The sequence below is a fragment of the Trematomus bernacchii genome, unplaced genomic scaffold (genome assembly GCF_902827165.1).
Source record: "Trematomus bernacchii unplaced genomic scaffold, fTreBer1.1, whole genome shotgun sequence".
Lineage (NCBI taxonomy): Eukaryota > Metazoa > Chordata > Actinopteri > Perciformes > Nototheniidae > Trematomus > Trematomus bernacchii.
In genome coordinates, this window is record NW_022987547.1 from 4,711,190 (window position 1) to 4,732,438 (window position 21,249).

The 21,249-nt window shown below is 39.4% G+C and overlaps 1 protein-coding gene across 2 annotated transcripts in view; it reads right to left on the minus strand.

Moving 5' to 3' along the window:
• Nucleotides 1-21,249, minus strand: part of pappaa (pregnancy-associated plasma protein A, pappalysin 1a) — an 85,646-nt gene that overhangs the window by 7,280 nt on the left and 57,117 nt on the right. The window contains exons 15-21 of one of the 2 annotated variants that reach the window (XM_034123341.1): nucleotides 16,469-16,652; nucleotides 15,833-16,034; nucleotides 13,763-13,967; nucleotides 12,972-13,119; nucleotides 12,610-12,725; nucleotides 9,909-9,980; nucleotides 8,490-8,588 (exon numbers count right to left, since the gene is read on the minus strand). In XM_034123341.1, coding sequence (XP_033979232.1) covers nucleotides 8,490-8,588; nucleotides 9,909-9,980; nucleotides 12,610-12,725; nucleotides 12,972-13,119; nucleotides 13,763-13,967; nucleotides 15,833-16,034; nucleotides 16,469-16,652 — 1,026 coding nt within the window. Of the gene's footprint in view, nucleotides 1-8,489; nucleotides 8,589-9,908; nucleotides 9,981-12,609; nucleotides 12,726-12,971; nucleotides 13,120-13,732; nucleotides 13,968-15,832; nucleotides 16,035-16,468; nucleotides 16,653-21,249 lie in introns of both variants that reach the window. The other variant, XM_034123340.1, reaches the window with a different exon arrangement.

Genomic DNA, 21,249 nt, shown 5'->3' on the forward strand with positions numbered 1-21,249 from the left:
TTATTAAATTCATTAGCATTCGAATGAGAAAGAAAGGAGAATTTCCCATCCACTAAAAGATGCATCCATAACGATAGTGTCTTTATTGCATATCCATCAACGTCAAATGTATACTGTAGCTTTGAAGCTGACTGCCTTCCTGAGTGAATTGCTAAGCACGTGAATCAAAAATTAATCTTGTTATTCTAAATCGTAATGAAAGCCTAATTTCATTTCCTCAGATAAAAATACACATACTTTTAATAAACAATCTTTTGATGGAGATTCACATTTCCCTGTGCCTTGAGGTTAAGTATCCACTACAAAATAATTCTGACCGCCAATGAACCAGTTCCTTAAAAACGGTACAATAATAGAAGATTAAGGGAAAAATATATAGAAAAGTAAAGATGAGCTGCTGATAATGAATCTTTCTTTTAAAGTCTGTTTCTCCCCAAAAATATTGTTCAACTCCCGATGAAACATTGTTTGAAACATTCATACGACTTTCATTAGTCAAAACTTTGTCATGGTATTAGTCACTTTTTGCTTTGTAAAATGTTATAGTCTGTGGTTAACGCAACACAGAGAAATCACCACCTATAGTTTGTGAGAGTCAAGGATTTGTTGACAGCAGGTCCGGGGAATGACATGGGGGAGCATGCTCGTCACTGAGGAGCAGTGACGCAGGCTCCCCTTTGAAATGGGGTATTAAATAAGTTGTTTGTGTGTGGGGGGGGGGGGGGGTGTTCCTAATGCGAGGGCCAGGTGGGCAGTGCCCAGACTCCTCTGAGAAAATGAGGCCTACACGTGACGACTTTACAAGCCGAGGGCCGGACACACTTCAGAAACAGCTGCACGAACAGTGTTTCCTCTGTGGCATTATGAAGCCAAAAATACGGGGCTCCTAGTTCCCACCTGACTAAGTAAAACATTTTTTTTTGTACCTTTATTCAACCAGATAAAAAGCATTGAGATCAAATGTAATTTACAATGCTGACCTGGCCAAGAAGGCAGCAACGTTACACATTATTACACATAACACAGACATATCAAATACAGAGAACACAACTAAGTAAACAAAAAGACGAAAAGCAGTCACTACATTGTGCACATTTGCGACAGTAAGAAAGGTACACTACTTATTACTGCAAGAGCAGCTGGTGGTAAGGACCTCATGAAGGATGAGATATCTCTCAAATATGAATGTACATTAAATCAGTGTTGGCAATAATGAGGTATTAAAGTCAGTGTTCAATTTGAATGGCTTTTATTGACAGTTAATTTAAGTTTAGAAGACAATATTTGCAGTGTTGACCCTATCTTGCAGTGTTGACACTATCTTTTAGTTTCACATGTTTGCCTTGTTTCCTTCAGATTCTCTTCTCCACTCTACCTTGCTCTCTCTTATAGGTCCCTACCCTTCCCGCTGCACCTCAGTACCCTTCCCGCTGCACCTCAGTTCCCTTCCAAGGCTACTTCTGTTTATCTCTCTATCTAGGGAATGATGGTGGGTGGCACATTTGACATGGTTTCCTTTGACCTTGACCTTCAGGGTGGATGGGCCAGCTGCCACATCTGGCCCTGACTTGAGGGTTCTCTCAGGGTGGCTGGGAAATGGGACTGGCTGGCCTTGTGGGCCTGGGGGCCCTCATGCTGCCCAATGTCCCAGGGCTAGAGGAGGGCTGGGGGAGGACACCCACTAACAGCAACATGAAAGCCCTTGTGAAGAACGCAGACCTTGTCAGAGCCCCATCCTTCCATCTCAGGAACAGGTCAAAATAACACAGAGTTCCTCTCATTACTGTGTGTGCAGTATGTGCGTGTCAGCCTATGCTTAAAGGAAAGAAGGTGTGTAAGGGGCACAGGCCTGGGGAGAGGGGAACTGGCTGAGTTTTTGGAGCAACATACCACTTAATGGTAGCCAGTAATTTATCTACCTAACTAATGCAAGCAAAACAAGGTAAATCATCTGACAACTTATCTGTGTTTAAAAAAGAAAGTGTAAAAATGTACATCTTATGCAAACTTGTATTTTGGATCACTTTTTTTTCACTGGAAAAGACTTCCAACAGCTAAACAGCTGAGAACATCAAATTGATGATAATAGCTGTAGCAGTTAGCTGTGTTTTTACCTGGCTGTGTTTTGCGACTTACTGCTTCCTCTTGTCAACAGGAAATGTGTTAGGAACAACTATCTTCTCAGGGATGACAGAGATATGGGTATGTTTATATTTATCCCTTAGCAGACAAACTCGAGTTTGACTGAGATTAGCAGTGTACAGATTATTTGGTAAATAACTGATACACACTATTTACTCAACGCCAAAGCCGAGTTCCTGTTTCTTGCTTATTAAAGGAAAGAACGTTATCCCTGAAGATAGCTGCAGCTTCAGCTCAAGCTAACTAAAGGTAGACCAAAATCTGTATGTTCAAGTTCGAATATTCTAATAAATCTGTCACTGAACCACTGTGACATCTGACAAAAAAGCAATAGTCTCAGGAAATTGTTTTAAAAGGTTGAACAGACGTGTAAATGGGAGAAAAGGAAAGAAACACAGCAAGAATATAGAGTTTAATGGATATAATTAGGATAAGGAACCAGCAAATAAGAGAAAAACTACCACATAACTTAGCTTATCAAAATAAGTGCGAGCACTTGGCATCAGCAAACAGCCAAAACCACTAAAACCGTTGGGAGTATGTCCCTCCTGTTGTGTAACTACCTTTGCTCAGCTGTGTAGAAAAGCCCTGCACCTCCCTCCACACTACCCTTCTCCCCCTCCCTCAGATACATGTTGCCCCCATGTCTTTGCTACCCTCAGCCCACACAGACACAGAACATTTGGGAATAAAGGAAGCTATGGCATGCTGCTTTCTTTTTTTTTAATATTTGCCATTACCATTGCAATTGTTTTAAAAAAAAAACAAGAAAGTTACTAAAGTAAGTAAAGGGTAAGAAAGCAACCTTTTTCTCCCCTCTAACGGCCCTGGAAGAGAGTTGGCCACTGGAAAAAAGTCAACTTACAGTAGTTGCCCTCAGACATTAAAAAAAGAAAGAGCTGTTGCTGGCATGTACTTTTGGCATCCTGTTATGTGATTGTATCTATGTGAGTCACCAACAGACACAGAGGTTAAGTGGTCAGCTGTGGCTATCACGGACCATCAGCTCAGACACAAACACCAATTGCGACACATCGCAAGTCACATATTAGGCGTACTTGTGCCATGACTGAGAGTTGTAAACTGTAGAGAGGGACAAGGAAGGATCCGAGCACCCCACCTCCAACGCAGACAGAAAAACCTACAGGCACATTTAGAAGAAGTTGTTTTAGAGAGGCCAAGCTGTAAAACGATATAATCGGTGCCCTCTGCGTATGCTTCCAGCATCCAAGAAAGGAATTTTGTCCAAACGGTGGGGGCTACAAAAAGGGTTTTGCTCAGAAAACTCTCAGAGAGGCATACTCCATACCCTTGCCTCCTCTCCTCCCTGCCTCTCCAAATTCAGCCAGCAGCTTGCAGCTATTAAGGGGAGATCCTGTGGTGACCTTACGTGCAGTCCTCGCACCTTCAAAGCTCCTGGGGTGGAATAATACACAGCTAGTCATCCAGAACTCCTTAATACACAAATCTCTACCAAAATAAAAGTGGAGAGCAGCATTAGCTGGGAAAGGAAGTCAAAGTAAAATAACAGATGAGTACTATTGCTATTCAAAATGCTGATCCTCTTTCTCAGAGTTATTCAGTTGTTATATCATGATTAACCTCTAAATTGAAGAGAACAAACAGAAGAGGAGAAACAGGAGGAACCAGGAACATTTCAATAGCTGATAATTACAAAATGTCTCCTATTACGGGTTGTTTTGAAAGAGTAGAAATTGCCCAATTGATGGATCTGGAAGAAATGTAATACATTACAGGAATTGTGATTTTTAATATTGGACCTAAGGATTTTCACATGTTGACTATAAAAAGTGCAATTCATGACGATGATAGGCATACAATAGATGCAAAATGTGTTGTCAGAGGACAAATGAGGTGTGTCTGTGTGTGTGCATGAGTTATGTTGTAGTATTTTTCTCACATGTTGTGTCACAACACACTGGGGACAACAACACTGAGCAAGACTCCCACTGAGTCACCAGACCTCTCGTTAACAACACCAGTGGCTTCTGTGTCTGTTCATGTGCTGCATGTTTGTGAGAGTGTGAGAGGGAGTGAGTGAGCATAACTGAGATAATGTGAATGAGATTAATAGTGAATGGGTAGGAGAAAGACTGAATGAGAATGTGTGTGTGAATGACAGGATAAGGGGGGAACAAAGAGAGAGGTTTACATGGGTTGTTTAATGTTGTGTTATAAGGGACAACCATCTAAAACTATTGCAGTCCAATACAATAGAGTGCGGCCGGAATAAGGAATAACTCAATGTGCTTTTTGAATGCAATTTTTTGTTAGATGGACTAGTGTTTTGTTTAATGAATTTGAGTAGTCTCATTTAGTATAATAAGAGACTGTGGTTAACATTGTAACAATCTTAAGATATTTTTAGCGCTGTGTTCCTGGATCCTAATGAGTTTTCAAATGTTTGTGTCTTAATAAAGAAGGTTGCTAACAAGTGGATAAATGGGACAACAAAATATCATCAGGCCAAACATGAGTCCGCCTTTTGTTTAGTGGCAGTGAAGTAAGTTATGTGACTGTGGTAAAGCCCAGAATAAAATATTCCAAAGGTCTCTTGCTAAACTATAACAATTAAAATGTTGTAATACACAAACAACTGTATTTATTAACTGCCATTTGCATACATGTTTGATGTTTAGCTGGAAAATACAACTCTAGGAAAAAACGTATATAATAGGTTATAATAATTTACAATAATAATCTGCATTTAAAAAAAAACATTGACATCAAATGACCTCCACTGTGACACACTCAACAGTGTTCGTGTCAAGGAACAACTTAACACAGACAACTTAAGTCCTTGTGGTTGAGGGACAAACATTGATTTCCCACTATAGAAGTGTGTCATTCAGCAGCTCAGAGGAGAGAGACTCATAAGTTACAGATTGTTTTGGTCATTTATGGAGTCATTTGTTTTGTTTTTCGAAGTTTTTAATCTGTCCTTGACCCTCTTCCACACATGTGTTTAGTTTAGGAAAATCAGAATCAGGTGCAAATTACCCTGTTTCTGTTTTGACTGAAGTGATCAAAAAGGGATGATATGAGGATTGACTTAAACATTAAACAACTAAATGTATAAGTGAATGCTAAATACCAAGTACTAAAATGCTCATAAATACAGATTTAGTTTTAGATGTTGATAATACAAAAATAAAAACTGTATTTAACCGAGGCATTAAGCAACAATAAGGCAATAGGCTCAAAAAACGAACAGGCACAAAAGGGATTATATGAAACATCTGACTTTCCTCTGTTCCCATATCGATTTCACATATCAGCCTAATTCCAAAGTGTTTCCTCTTCGGTTCTCATCCACTTACGTTCCTCACCCTTTGCTTCTGGCAGCTGATAAATCAAATTATGATTGGTTCTTTCAGAGCAATTTTTCGAAACTTTCCAAAATAGTTTCCAGGGGACTTATTTGTGGAAAACACCAGCCAGACTGCTTTCTTTAAATAATGCCAGGGCAAAATACTTTCAAGCAGAATTTGGACAAGCAGCGTGAAGTTCCTAAGCACAGCTACAGTATGATCCTTACTGTAACAGCCCTCTGAATATTTCATTAGTTGGAATTGAACTTCTCTTCACCCAATCTGTCTTTGCCGCTGTGACAGAAGTTAGTACCAACTAGGTAATTTGATCCTCCATTTGCCTGTAGTTATTATTTTAGCAAACTGCTAACACCTGTGTTGCAGACACTACTATTGACCATTGGCATGTAGCATCCTTGGCTTGGAAATACAGCAGCAGTAACCTGGTCCAGATTATTCTGCAAGGATTAAAGTCCAACTGAAATCACATTCAGTCATCCTTTAATACAGTAAAATAATGTCAACATGTTTTTCAATTTATTCTCAACTGCTTTTGTATGAGTAAAAGGAAGAAAAACAGAAGAGAAATATCCCTTTTCCTCTCAGCCACTGAGGTGGTGTTCCCATGTTTGATTGAGAGCAGCTGGCAGCCTGATTCTGCAAATTGACGTTAGCAATTCACTTTTCCCTGCTAAATGTGTGTTTGGTCGCGCATTCTAGAAAATAAGGTGCACGTCAAAAAACGATCACCAAAAAACAGATATTTGTTTTGTAGAAAACCCTTTTTTAGCACAATTAACTTATCTTAGACCAATGTCTCCACTGATATTTAAAGTTATCTCTACCCCCATATTGGGAAGTGGACCAAACATTTCAATGTCTTTGATGTACAACATAACAAATCTTTACTCTAACAAGACCAATGGCCTGCTCACCTTTCACACAGCTCAACATCATGTTGCTGCAGTCATTTAATGGAGGCTAACCTCCAATCGGGGTCTGTCAGTAAAAGTGAGTTATGCAAGTTCTAGCTGAGCCCCCACACTGGATTGGGGCCAGAAGATGTGGAGATGAGATAGCGTCAATCAACAGCAGCGAAACCACTTCAGGAGTGAGGTCACTTCCCAGCGGTCTACTCAGCGACTTTCCTGCTGCTTTTGAACTTAGGATACAATATCCAACATCTGATACTGAAGTTATGAATAGGAGAAAAACAAATCATCTGCACCTTTTTTCTGGCTCAAGGTGGGTTATTATGATCATAGAAGTGCAGTGCAATCAAATACATGAGGAGTAGTTGTTTGGCATTTTAAGTGATCTAACTTCTGTACATACCTGGCTCGTCACTACCTCACTCACAACACAAATTAACGTTCAAATGATCGGACACATGGTAGATGTCTGAGTAATATTGTATAATTTTGTTGTGTAGTACATATTTTGTATATCGACTGGTCAAGAATAACGTGGCCTCTAGTCGAAACTGTGCACATTGAAAGCTTTGCAATAGCTTAGAGCCCATTTCACATAAATTAGTATTGAAAGATCAAAATTGGAAGGCTTTACACTTCCGGGTTAACCTACAATCCTGGGAAAGAACAGTCAGGAGAAGTCATGTAACATGATGTAATCTTTTTTGATTGATAAAACATCAAAGACTCTTTATGATATAATATATATTATATATGGTATGGTATGGTTTAATATATTGAAATAAAGTAAGTAAATATTGTAAAAAATGTCAAAAGTCAGATTTTCTTTTATTGAAAACACATTTTTCTCAATATTTTCGGTCATCTGACACTGAAAAGCAACATTGTATCATTACACTGGACACTGGAAGTATGACACACCTTATTTTATTGGACGTTAGTGTTTATTTTCCTATTTTTTATAAGAATATTGGTGTGCAAATTCAGCATTTTCTTTTTCGAATGGTCTTATTTTTGATGTCATGTGAGGCAGTGGCTGAAAATGATTGCAACATTGGACACTGGACAATTGGACACACCTTTTTTTTCGAGCTTGAGCGAAGGAGCACTGGAGACACAATGTGTTCTCTTCAAATGTCATTAGAATTGCAAAGATTTAATTCAGAGAAATCCATTTCTTTTATCAGAAGTTTTTGAATTTGTGAATTTCTAAAATCCTCCATACAGTCATGCATTGTATGTCCTTTTTTCCCGGAGAGGAAATTAAGAGGCTCTTCAGTCAGACACACTGACACAGCCAGTGAGACACATAGACTGCAATATAAATCCAGCCAGACTTACAGATGGATATGCCAGGAGTATGACTAAAGTCCCTCGCCAGATTCACAGAAACAGGCCAGGCCAGAGAAGCAGATGCTGCTGCACAGAAGCTACAATACACTTACAATGTACTCCTCTGCCAGCAGACAGCTGGAAAGAGCCACTGCACCTCCCTGAAATAAGTGTTACTACCATAAGGATGACCACACTTGTGTATGCTCAGCTGAATGTGTTCAACAACATCACCAACATTTTAGGTAGTGTAATGAATCTTCCCAGGGAAACAAAGACAAATACAAACATCATTCACATCAGGAAACATCATTTGACAGAAAACAAAGACTATTGATGAAGACTGAAAACGCCCACAGACTTGGATATAGTGTCAGTAATCTATCTAACAGCAATGTAAGGTTGGACACAGCAAGAAAGGAAGAATCTGTTTAGCGATGTTCCATGAGGTGAAATACTGCAGGCTTCACCAGTATTTTCATTTGTGGTTTTTGTTATCCTTACCTTGTGTCAGAGGTCATTATCATATAAATGTCAAAGCTTGATAATGGCAATTTCCACTGGATGCATGGAAGCAAGAAAATGAAGACTGAGAGTGATCGGCACAGCGAAAGGCGGAGATGATCCCATGCAGGAGTTGGGATTTTAGCCTAAGATTTGTGTGTCTCCAGTTGGGGAACAAACACTGACTCATTGTCCAACAACATCTCTTTGTGTGATGAGTGAGGTATATTATGAGCATGCCACTAACCTTCTTGGTCTTGACTGTGGATTGGCAGCAGTCTCCTCCATCATAGTTACAGAAGGCTCTGTTGTTGACCGCATCACAGTAGTTGTCTCCCATGAATGGCTATACCAGAGGGATCAGAAAGAGTGGCTATTTAGTGAAAAACACTAACCAATCTAAGTGCCACCTTTAAACTGGTTCATAATGGTGAAAAGGTGAATAACCAAATATGGCCTTTGTTTCTGTGGTCTTGAGCATTTCAGGGCCTTTTAGAGGTCTCTGGATAAATCTGCTGATGAATCTCACGCACTAAATTTCCCTCATCTTTCAATGTGACTTTTTAAGCCCTTAGTGGGCCAGAACCGTAAATCAAAATGAGTAATAATACCATAAACTATTCACTTCACAAAACACTCCAATAAGGTGATTTATTGGGTTGGCCCCACCCTCTCCACTTGGGTTACCAATCAGGTTATCCAATTGGCTTAAACAAACTGAGTAGATGATATCATTCTTGCACGACATGAAGTAGAATTCTTTCACATGTTTTATATTTTTATAGACATGGATGGTCCATTTTTAGAGGAAAGAAACATTTAGCTAGTTGTTAAGGGGGTAAGAAGTAATAAATCAGTATTAATAAGTCATAACATCAGATTACAGCAAGCTAATGAGTGGCAATGAGCCGCATCAGTTATTCTGATACCGGATACCCTTGTGGCAAAAGCATATATAACTGGCTTATAAATGCCTAAGTGGAAAGATGCTAAAAACCACCTGTGCGCTCTGTGCAGGAGGTTGTCCTCAGCAACTGGCTTCAGAAATAAAAAATGTGAATAGCTACTGGCAGTGTGGTAAAACACTAATACATTCTTAATTAATCCCAACAGCAGTTAGCCTGTTGAAAGCAAAACATTAACTGATCAAGCCCTACCTGGAAAATGACCTATAAACACAGGTATTCTGACAAGACAGTAAATTACATGACTAGCCAATATATTAGTCCATTAAATAGTCAAATTCCACTTGCCAAGCACAGCGAATATAGTTAAATTAAACTAACTTTGGAGGGGTACTAAAATGAAGATTTATTTGTATAAAAGCAAACTTTTGTAACCTCTTGTTGTCACTTTTTCCTTGTCCATGAGGTTGCTATTTCAACAAAAAAAATCTGAACAGACAAGCATGTCAATGTTTTTTTTCATAAGCATTAATAAATATGTATATTTATCATAAAAGCAGAGCAAACTGTTATTTGGGCCACTATAAGCGTCTAAACTGAAATACGGCAACATATCATATCAGAAAAAATCTAATCACTCGTTGAGGTTTGAGATCAAGGATGATGAAAGAAATAGTCTTTATGTCTAATATGATAGATGAGACTATTACTCCACACACACAAAGACAAAAACAAAAATCTAATTCAGTTTGAGCCCTTACCTCACATCCTTTGATGCAGTGGAGCAATTCTGGGTGTGGATACCATTTGAGTCCCATGGTACAGACTATATTCTGAAAGATAAGATAGAAGTTGGGGGTTTATTTGGGCCGCACTGTGCATATCATGTGTCCCGGCATGTGCAAATGCATGTATGTAAGCATTAACTGTAGGTACATGAAAATACATATGATCAAATGACTCTGGACAGGCATGTGTGTACTGTTGTTGTGTTGTTTTCATATCGTGTATTTGTTAGGCGTAGGGGCAGTTATGAACAATAAATTAGTTTACTCTTTTGTGTACAGCACAAGTAGACCCCAGACTTGGATAGTAGTGTGCATGATCAGAACTGTCATCCACCACAATGGACTGACTGACCTTAGATGGTTCATTTTCAGACCCCCTGTGTCCCAATATCTGCCAAAATTGACGAGCTTTTCTTTTGTTGCTGCAAACTAAGGTATTTTTCATTTCAGTGCAGTCAGCAAATCAATGCAAAAAAGAAAAGATGGGGGGTTGATGATGGAGAGAAAGAACAACATAGCATCTGAGGGCAACTGGAGTGTAGTCGTTTTACTACTGCGACATAGTACTGCATAGGAAGGTCTGTGGTGTGTATGCACGTTTTCTCTGTATGGAGGGTGTTGATGGCTAGTCCCTATACGATGGAAGATTAAGCACATTATTTTGTCTTATAGGTGAAACTTTTTGCAACTACTGTACTTTTATTCTTTTTTCTCCCATGCAGTGTATGATGTCATCCAGAAACCCCTTTTCTTCCCCTCTCTCTCACTCTTTTTTTCCTCCCTCAGCAAGGCCGTAAATCATGATAATCCATGATCGTGGCCTGGCCTCACCCCTAACTACGTATAGGATCCTCACCCTCTGAAGCCTCCTCGGGCGCTGATACCACATAAAAATAGATCCCTATCTCAGCGCCACCACAGACGAGGTCATGTCATGTAGAAAATGACTAATTCTGCAGCAAGCCCGACAGGGTAATTTTGCTGATAAAGGGGGAGGAGGGTGATGGGGGGGGGGGGGGGGGGGAGGAGGGTGATGGGGGGGGGGGGGGGGGGAGGGGCAGAATTGTTAGAGATAGAGGGATAGGAAAGAAAGAAGATGAGGAAGTGGAGGTAGGGAAACAAGGGAGAATTCTAAGTGGGTCGCACTAAGAACCAAAATACAACTAGTTTAAAGGCAATTAATCAACATCACTTATTAAGGTGGGCAATGCTCACCTCCAACTCAGCAAAGTAGAACTAGAAAGTGCACTTGGGGACATGAATCCTCTTTTAGACACTGTATAAAGAATCTCAACATAGAGGGGAGTCTAGAAGTATGTTATGATGTCTACTCCAACTTATTACTACAACTGTAAGCACATGTCATGATTGATTTCTTTTTCCACCATAGCAACCTCCTGTTATTGTCTCTTAATACCCTTTCATGTCAGCCCTGTGCATTCCTTATATCTTATATCTTAGACATATCCGTCTGTTGGACTTAACCCTTGGATATTTTGCTTCTAAATGTAATGTATTACAAATTAAGGCACATTTCTCTCTGCTAATCATTTCACTGAATATTGGAAGAAAGCTGTGTGTGTGTTGGTGAGCACACGGTTAAGCACACAATCTCATCAACAATTCTTCCTCTTCTGACCTCTTAACACTGGTGGATGTCTCACCCCACCACCCACACTACTTTGACTTATCATGTGCTATTCACTGCCCCCAACAGCAGGTCTCAAATGACCACTGAGCACAAATCATATCAATTACACAAATCCATGAAAAACAGATCATTTCATGTCCACGTGGCCCAAGCCACCCCTCTCTCCCGACATCAACCACACAAAACCTGCTGACTCGGTGTGACTGAAACAAAAACAAAAGGAGTTGTAGGGAAAAAAATGCAGTGCAAAATACAATGTGTTCCTTTACTTCTCTCTTTTCCTTCTCTGGTTGCAAATCTTGATGCTAAGATCTTTCTCTGACTCAACAGCTAAAAGGGTATTAAGTTGACGAAAACACTTAAAATAAATTGCACATCATTAACATTAATCAAGTTAAAAGGGGAGTGTGAAATGAGAAGAGTAGGTGTAGTGTAGTACTCTCCTAAATGACACCATAGGGGATGGGGTGGCTCTCAATGGCACTCCCACAGGGACAAGGTGTACTGTTCTGTGTTTAATGACCTTTGCCCAAAATAACCCCTAACTCCTGTATTTTGCTACATGTCAGTTTAAGCAAATAGTCATAATCAGTAACAGTCTGTAGCTGTAAGGTATATCTAAATCAAATGAGGTCATTAACCAGTGAGCGCCGTAGGTTCATTTCTGAAGATTGGAATTATTTAAGATGGCAGGCACTGGAAACGGTTTTGCAAATTCTTCACAGTGGTGGTGTTAGTAGAGTCAGTTCTGTATTGTGAAAACTTGAATATACTTACAATACCTAAAAAAGCTGCAAAGCATCTTTGGGAATTAAGGAGGTAGTGCGACAGCCTGTTTCCACAGAAAAGATTACAAATATATCACAAATGTTTGCAGGGTTGCCATGCTGGCATTTTGTATTGTGGTTAATAGACCCAGGATGTAGACACTATACGTGAAATTCCTTACATGAGAGTTGTGGATCACAGAACTTTGTGAAGTGCGTCTGTCAGAGGTGGACACAAACTATCGTACAAACTTACCTTGACTTTGTGCGGGTTCCTCCAGTGCTCTTTAAGTACACTCTCTACCGTCATGTTGCTAGGGAGGATCACCACATCGGCGCTACTCTCTCTGCACATCAGCTCACACTCCTCACCTGTGTGTGTGTGAGCAAGAGTTAGACAGACACTCAAAAAACAATAAAAGTATTAACAAAACACCACAAGATCAAAAGGTAAAATAATACCTTATTGTGTGATATTCAAAGTGCTTGGTCACATTACAATGGTTTAAAATGTTGTTGACTATCATTTGTAAATTAATAAAACAACAATGAAAGATGACATCAGCAGTAAAAAAGACTGAATTCCTATGATACAACAGTACATGTGTGCATACTGACCTATGCCGTGTCCTCGCTTGCAGGAGTACTGTAGGCTGTGATGGAGGTTTTGAGGTAAAGTACACTGGCCTTTGCTGTGTGGGCATAGGCGGAATGACCCTGTCCAGTTTCCATCCTTCCTACAGCGGATCACGTTGAACGCAGCGCCCTGAAAACAACACATATATTGACAGGCAAACAATTATACACTCACAATGACACGCAAACACAAGCAGCCCAAGGACATTGAGATGGCATCCCGTTGCAAAGGGGGAAATGTAATCCAATTGTTATCATGCATCCAACCCACAACGCCTTAGAGGCAGAACAGATTAAAAGGTGTATACATTTCAAAATGTCTGTGGCATCAAGACTATTCTGCAAATCAATAGCAATCTAATTAGCATGGCGTCAAATTGAGTAGGGTTAAGGGAGACAGGGAGAAATCAGGCAGGCAGAGACGAGCGTTTAGTCATTGAGGGCAGTGTAAGAAGTATCAGATAAAAGACGGCGAGGACAGTGAGTGCATTTGAGAAGAAAATATCTTCTCAATAATTCTGCATCTTATTATTAGCTACCATGACTGTATTATGCATTTTTGGTATTAGAAATTGTATTACGATTATATATTACTAAAGCATTATGCCACTGATAATAATCCACTGTAAGGATGCAAAGACGGGAGGAAAAAGAGAGAATGTCTACTTTTTATACACATGACAAAAAGAAGACATACAAATAGGTAAAGCAAGAATAGAAAGAGAGGAAAGAGATGGACAGACCTGCTTGCATGGAGCGTGCAGCAGCCTCACCGTATGGGCAGAGCCTCCTGTGGCGGCGATAGCAGCATTACCGGCTGGATCAGAGCAGTTGAGTTTGCAAACGCTGTCAAAGCGGAAACCATCAGTACAGTGATAGGAGCCGTGGAAGATGGGAGGTGGGGGATCACAAGTCACCGGCTCGCATGCCCCCTCTAGCCAGCTGCCATCCTCTGTGCACTGCCTCTTAAACGCACGCCTGTAAAGAAGTGATTAACATTTAAAATTGTGGGTTTGGTGTTATTGAGGTTTTTATATATAGGTTCAGAAAATGTCTTAAAGGTCCCCTATTATACTGTTTTTCATCAATATATTACAGGTCTCAGATATACAGAGAACATGTCTCTGAAGTGTTTGGCTCGAAATACCAAACAGATCATTGGAGCATCCCATAAACCCCTCTGTTTCAGCCCTGTTTCAAAAGTGCTGATTCTGTGTCTGTTACTTTAGATGAAAATAAGGTGCCACTCCCAACGCCCCTCTGAGAGATATTTGGTTTAAAAGAACACAATAGGCGCTTTCACACCAAGTACTTTTCCCAGGAATAGTTCCCGGAACTTAATTCCCCGGAACTCTTTAATTCCTGAACTATCTAGTAGATCGCGTTCACACCGGAATAAGTCCCTGAGGGAGGATTACGCAAATGTTGTGCAAGGTTTTCCGCACTCTCGCGGGAATATCTCCGCAATGGAGCGAGCTTAAATTTCACTTTGGATTGCGTGATATAGCCCAACGCAACACCTTCGTCACACATGTTGCCACTTGTTTGTACCATTTTCTGGTGATTTGTAATCTGTTCTAGAAAAACGTGGTGTTTTTTAGGATTTCAAGAAGCAAATAGAACAAACAATGGATGTCTTTTATGAACATTTATCCATGCTGAAAGTAGATTTAGATGTTTTAGGAGTGAGAGAGAGATTATTATCTAATAAATACATCCAATGAAGCATTGCATGAAGTCTGTTGATGATCAGAGGCTGTTGTTGGGGCTGCATAATTTAATTTTGATTTTGTAGGCAAACCATGCAGGCCAGCATCGGGTCAGCAAGGTTCATGTTTTAATAGCATTTTTACAAAAAAAGCCCAGGCGAGCCTAACATGTGAAAAAAATTGCTTAGACCTCAGAGAGTTAAACTTGGGCCTGCGACCATAGTTTTACTGTATTTTGTTTTGAAAATCCACAGCGGAGGTTTGTGTCGTAATACATGCGGTGTATTTTGCATATCTCTCAGTAGCCAACGATCTGTGAGTCTGTTGGCTCGGACATAAACTCCTTAATAAATGTAGTCTACATTTCATAAGAGGTGTAAAACCTGTGAGCATTTTAAATCGCATTTAAAACTAAATGCTTATATAATCTGCAGTTGTATTTGTATTGTTGATTTATTGTGTGAACGAGGCGATATAGAGAAGGTTAAGCTGTCATTATTAGGCTGTAATGTACTGTTGGAGTGGTAAGCAGGCCTATTGTTTTTGGATATTTGTGGAGTTAGGTGGTCCGTGAGTGTTTTTTTATTGGTTAAGTGGTCCTTGGTATGAAGAAGTTTGAGAAACACTGCGCTAGTGGATTATCAACGGGGAAATGATCAAAGGGGAAATTATACAGATGGCCAGTCCGCCCCTGAAAAATGTCTATGCACACGTTGTTATTATTAATAATAATTACAAAAATTGATAAAAAATGTTTTTATTTTGAATTTTTTTGAATTTTTATTTTGAATTTGTATTTTGTAATCATCTCGCGACCCTCACTCGGGAACCCCTGCTCTATAGGAGGAGATTCAGGTGATAAGGTGGGGGGGTGTTACCTTGGTTGGTTATTGGTTAATGGTAACACAAGCCAAAATCCCGTTATGACATCATAAAGTGGCGAACATCTGATCAGCTGATTTTTAGACAGATTTTTATATAAATGGATCAGGACCAAATGAGAGCAAATCTTTTTTCCTGAAACGTTAAGAATCTTTTAACGCAGAGGGGACACATGTTTATGTAGAAAAGACATGAAAAATTGGATTTTGCATAATAGGTGACCTTTAAAACGAAAAATCAAATGTTCTTTACCTCTTAGGTTTGTTGGTGACATGGTAACCTGGCTTGCACTTGTACTTGCAGAGCGATCCCACTTTGAGGCCTGTCTCATTGCAGCGCTTGGTCTGCAGCACAGCGTTGGGTACAGGAGGGGGGGCTGGGCAGCGGAGCTCACAAAGAGCCTCTGGGAAGGACCAGAGACCGTCCTCCAGGCAGGTAAGGGTGTTGTTTGTACCTGAGGAGAAAGGGGTAGAGGAAATTGGAGAAAAAAATTGAATTGGTTAATAAATTGGAATCAAAGTAGGATAAAGAAAAAATTAAGCTGATGGACAATTAAGAGACTGAAATGAAAGTGAATAAGATAATTAGAAAAAAACGTGTAACCCTGACTTTCACGTTAAGAAAGTGTTAAGTTTGGTATTGAAAAATCTTTGATATAGCTCATGGCAAAATTGTTCATAAAGATATAAAAATAAATGTGCATCAAAGACCATTTATTCATGAAAATATAGAATTGATCAGGGTGATAGGGTATTAACATTGCAATGTAACAGTTATCAGAAAATAATCATCTGTTAACCTTTCAATCTAATATCATGGACTCCAAAGGTATCAACCTGAACATAAATGTCCTTTCTCTGCATGTGCTTGCTCCACTTTGCATCTCACCTACGAGCTGGGCAGGTTCTCGACACTGAAAGGTGATCTTCTTGCCATAGGTGGTGCCTTCAGGGAACTTGAAATGGGCAGGATGGACATGGTATTTGTCTGGCATACCACAGTCCACAGGCTCGCATGAGACCTGTTTGTTCCACTTCCCATTTGCACACGTAATAGTCACTGTAGAGTCCGACTGGAAAAGAAGACGTGATCAAATGAGTGTCAGACGTGTAGGCAAAGTCGGCTATATGCATGAGAGTGCTTTGACACAAATATTATTTTGCACATTAACAGATTGATGTCCCAGACAGATTATTTAAATGTTTACCTGACAAAAAAGGACTATAGCAATTCAGCACATACTCCATCAAGTTTCCAATCAGTGTAGCTAATAACGCCTGATCAGGCTTGGTTTATTGTATTTCAGTAAGCCTCACAGGCTATCCAGCAGCTCAAGTAACTGCTGATAGCATTTGTAAGGTCAATTCATGCAACTCAGACATGTGATATCCAACAACTGCACAATCAGCCTTAACACAAAACGGATTGACAACAGAGAGGAGAAAAGGGATCTTCCACAGCTGGAGTTACAACCTCTGTAGAAGTATCATCTTTATGAGTTTCTGTGTAATCGTGATTCTAAAAAAGTGGTTATATTCAATGAAAGGTTGACATTTTTTATATGGGATTCTTATACCAAACACAAATTATAGTTAAGTAATGCCATGCAATCAAACAAATAAAATGGAAAAAACAAAGTAAGGCACATCATTGGAGACAGAATACTGCTATAAAGGCAGTTTGCTCTAAAGTTAGCTAATATAAATAATGGCTTGGTAACTGCAGGACTTAGTGATTGACAGAAGTCAATTATAAAATACAACTTTTCCACTGCTTTTTGGGATAACTGTAGAACACTGAGGAAATCCAAATCTGCAAGAAATGGACACTGTGAGAAACAAAGATAAGCTCAATCTACAGCACGATGAAGAACCTGGTATAAAAAATGAACATCCATTACATTCACAATAATTGAAACAAGGCCCTCCATGTTACTGCTGAAAGCTGTGACACAGCAATGTGTCACTGAGGCTTGCTAGGGCCACATTTCTTGCATTAACAATTCCTGATCAACAATGATGAGAAGATTGTGAACAGATGATAACATTTAGGATTAGGGATTTGATGGTTTACTGTCCCTGGAAACAGAAATGGCAACTAGAATTTTTCTAAAATATTTCAAAAATGACAATCTGTTATATCTGACCTTTTTTGACCGGAGAGACTTCCTGTACGTAAGTCTATTTCCTGTTAGAAATAGCTCTGATTCCTGTCAATTATTTGGCTTGTGGAATATTTGCAGATATGAGACCAAAATGGGAAGCCACTGCATTATCCAAACCTCAGCTGTTTTCATCCTCTGCCATTGAATAACAGCATGTACTCAAGAGGAATGCTTAAATTGATATCTGGGCCAAGAAACCTCACAACAAAGCTGTAAGAGCTCAATCATTTTGACTTTTCCCCCTTAGAAAAAAATTAGGGAAACCTGTGTTTTCACCATGAATTACAGTCTACCCCAGTTATGGTTGACCTTAATGATCCACATTGTTTTAAAGAGTGTCCAAACATTAAGGCCACACAAGCTGGACTTAGTTAGTTTTCCATATCTATTGCTTAATTTCATTCTCTCTCTTTCCATGTATTTCTATCTTTCATCTTGATTCCATTATAGGATACTGCATAACAGTATCAAGTTCCCTTAAAGTAAATATGCTCCTTTCATATTTGGATATCCAACAAAAGCAACATATGCATCGCATGTGAGTGCCTGGTGAAAAACAACTGGGTGTAGAGTTGAATGAGTCAATCGTGATGGGAGGTTGTGAACAAAGTCTGCATGGAAGAAATGTGGAAGGATCCATTTAGTGTTAATGTGCTGAATGTAAATATGTGTGCAAATGGAATGTTAAGTAAGTTTGTGAAATGGGTGTGTATGCGTGTGTTCAGTTACAGGTTTTGCCCAACGTGTGTGTGTAAAAGTGTGGTTAAATGAATAGAGAGACGGATGCACACGCACAGGAACACATTTACATTTACGTACATCTGCAATGAGTTGTTTTCACATTTAATCAAAGCATGTATTCCCAAGTGCGTAAATGGTATAAATGGTTGTATTCCTGTGTGTGTACTGTGTGTGTAGATGTGTGGGAATGTTCCTTCCTGTCAAATAATTTACAGCTGACTATTTCTCTTACAGAAGCAATTTAACAACCTTTGGCTACTATGCCTAATTCAAGCCAGACAGATTAACAGACAAATGAACCGACAGACTGTCAGGCTCTTCCTTTATGTAAGGTTATTGCTTCAGCTTGAATGGCATTCACATTAGGATGTAGAAAAAGTATAGCAATAACACAGAGTTGAACATTGTTAAGTAGATTTATTACATCAGTGCTCCTTAGGTGATTAAGTATAATTCAGTATTGTTTAGTCCTCATGGAAAAGCCCTTATGAAACAGTGCTGGAGAAAATAAAATGTAGCTTTACTTAGAAGCAGAGATGTTTTTATTTGCCTGTTGCCTGAAAGAAATGTGGAAAAGAATGTGTTGAATACGGTGAAGTGCGGTTTGGTGATACCAAGAATCGAACAGTACTCAGAAGCAGACATGCTTCTAGGTACATACAATTCTTAGTGTGTTCGTTTAAAAAAATTCATTTGATAACCACGTCAGCCACAGATTGGACTTGTGTTTCAAACCACCATGATAAAGCTTATGTTATGAGTGGATTAACTCATTGAGTAATGAAAATGTACAATTAACCAGACGAGTCCAACTATTTTCACATTGTTGATACAACCGAAGGTTACACACAATTTCTCTGAGCAGACATGGAGTGAAAGGATTGCCCTAATGGTCTGACTACACCACACTGAAATGTGTATCCACATGCTCGTCCAATCAGGAGAGGCCTGGCTAAATCAGAGAGCAGTCACATCCTAACTCAACAGGGTGACAATGTTAAAGGGCTCTTCCTGTGCTATAAAAATCTAGGATTACTCACAAAGATCAACATTCCACGATCTCACTGCACTGGGGGAAGGAAAGGTAGCAAGATTGACCTTAAAGTGGAGCAGAGTTTAAGGGGTCTTTAGCTCCTATAATGTGCCACCATTTTTGAAACATGTTTAGTATATAACTAAATGAACAACTGACATCGGGAGACACTATTACAAACATGTTACTGTTTCTTAATCTTGAATCTTGGAAATCTAGTTTTTTCCCTCAACTTTAAATACTCAAGACTAATAATACAATGTTTAAAGTTATAGCAAAACATCCTTAGGTATTTTGATTGGTTCACTACTTTACTTCTTAGCTAGGAAGCATGTAAACCTGAGATAAGGTCAAATAGTTTAACTATATCTCTGTGGCCAGTGCCTTGATGAAGGTTGATTTCTAGAGTATTTATATTACACTTCCTTAAATCCTTTGGACTGGGAGATAATTGGAGCACACAGGAAGAAAAAGCATGCATAAGAACATCATGACGTCTGCAATTGGGTGGCCATAAAACACGGAGGGACAGTAAAAGTCTTTATCTGCGCTGGCTGACTGCCAACTGAAATGAATAGGATCAAAATAATATGCTCATTACCGTATAGCCCTTTAATTTATATTTAATGTGTTGGCTGAAATTTAACAGGAGTTGTTTTATAAATGTGTGTAACATTTTCGCCCCTGCTTTGATAATATCTAAAGAGGGTGTTTGGGTCATTAAAAGAAAGTGGATGGGCGATCATGTATTTGGCAGGTAATGGGGGTTTGATGGTGCTATGGTGACAGTTGTAAAACACATAGAGCCTGTTAAAGGAACATTCTATGTGAAATAAAAAACCCTCTTTTTCAGTGCCAGCACTCAGTGTTCCCAATTTTAAAGAGAGAGAAAGATAGGAAAAACAGACACCAATGAAACAAACATATACAAATCAAGCAAGTGAGCGAAACAGATTTGTTCTGAAGATAACATTATCTAAGAAGGTGGTATTCCCAGAACCGCTTTGACATCACTGAAACAAGAATGTAATTGGCTAATGAAAGGAGACAAGATTGTGCTTCACGCTGCACTTTTCAACCCTGGTGTGTGTGTGTGTGTGTGTGTGTGTGTGTGTGTGTGTGTGTGTGTGTGTGTGTGTGTGTGTGTGTGTGTGTGTGTGTGTGTGTGTGTGTGTGTGTGTGTGTGTGTGTGTGTGTGTGTGTGTGTGTGTGTGTGTGTGTGTGCGTGCGTGCGTCTAAGTACTTGTGTGTTTTAAAAAGAAGGGAAGAAAATTGTGGAATGACTGCTTCTGCATTACATTTGGTTTTACATGGGGTTATCAACTATCATCTCATGTGCTCAAGAGATGAGATGAGATGTACCCTGAGAATCTGGACAGATCGATTGACTACTGGCCCTTTGACTAATTATAATGACTTTTCGACAGGAAGCACATTTTCTTGATATCATCTTAAATGGTGCCCACTATAGAGTGGCGAAGTCCCTCCCCTTCCGGTTGAGCCCCATGGGACCTTATTTCGGAAAAGTTATGCATTGAAGTCAATGGAGAGAGAAAGATTATCTTTCGATCCCGTTTGAATTGTGCCACGAATTACACATATGATGTTTGTCAATTTAAAAGATAATTTTGCAAGTCAAAAAAATTAAAATGTGTCGTAAAACTGTGAAGTAACACATTTGTTTGTGTGAAAGGCTCAATGAACTACATCTCTGGTCAACCACACACGTCA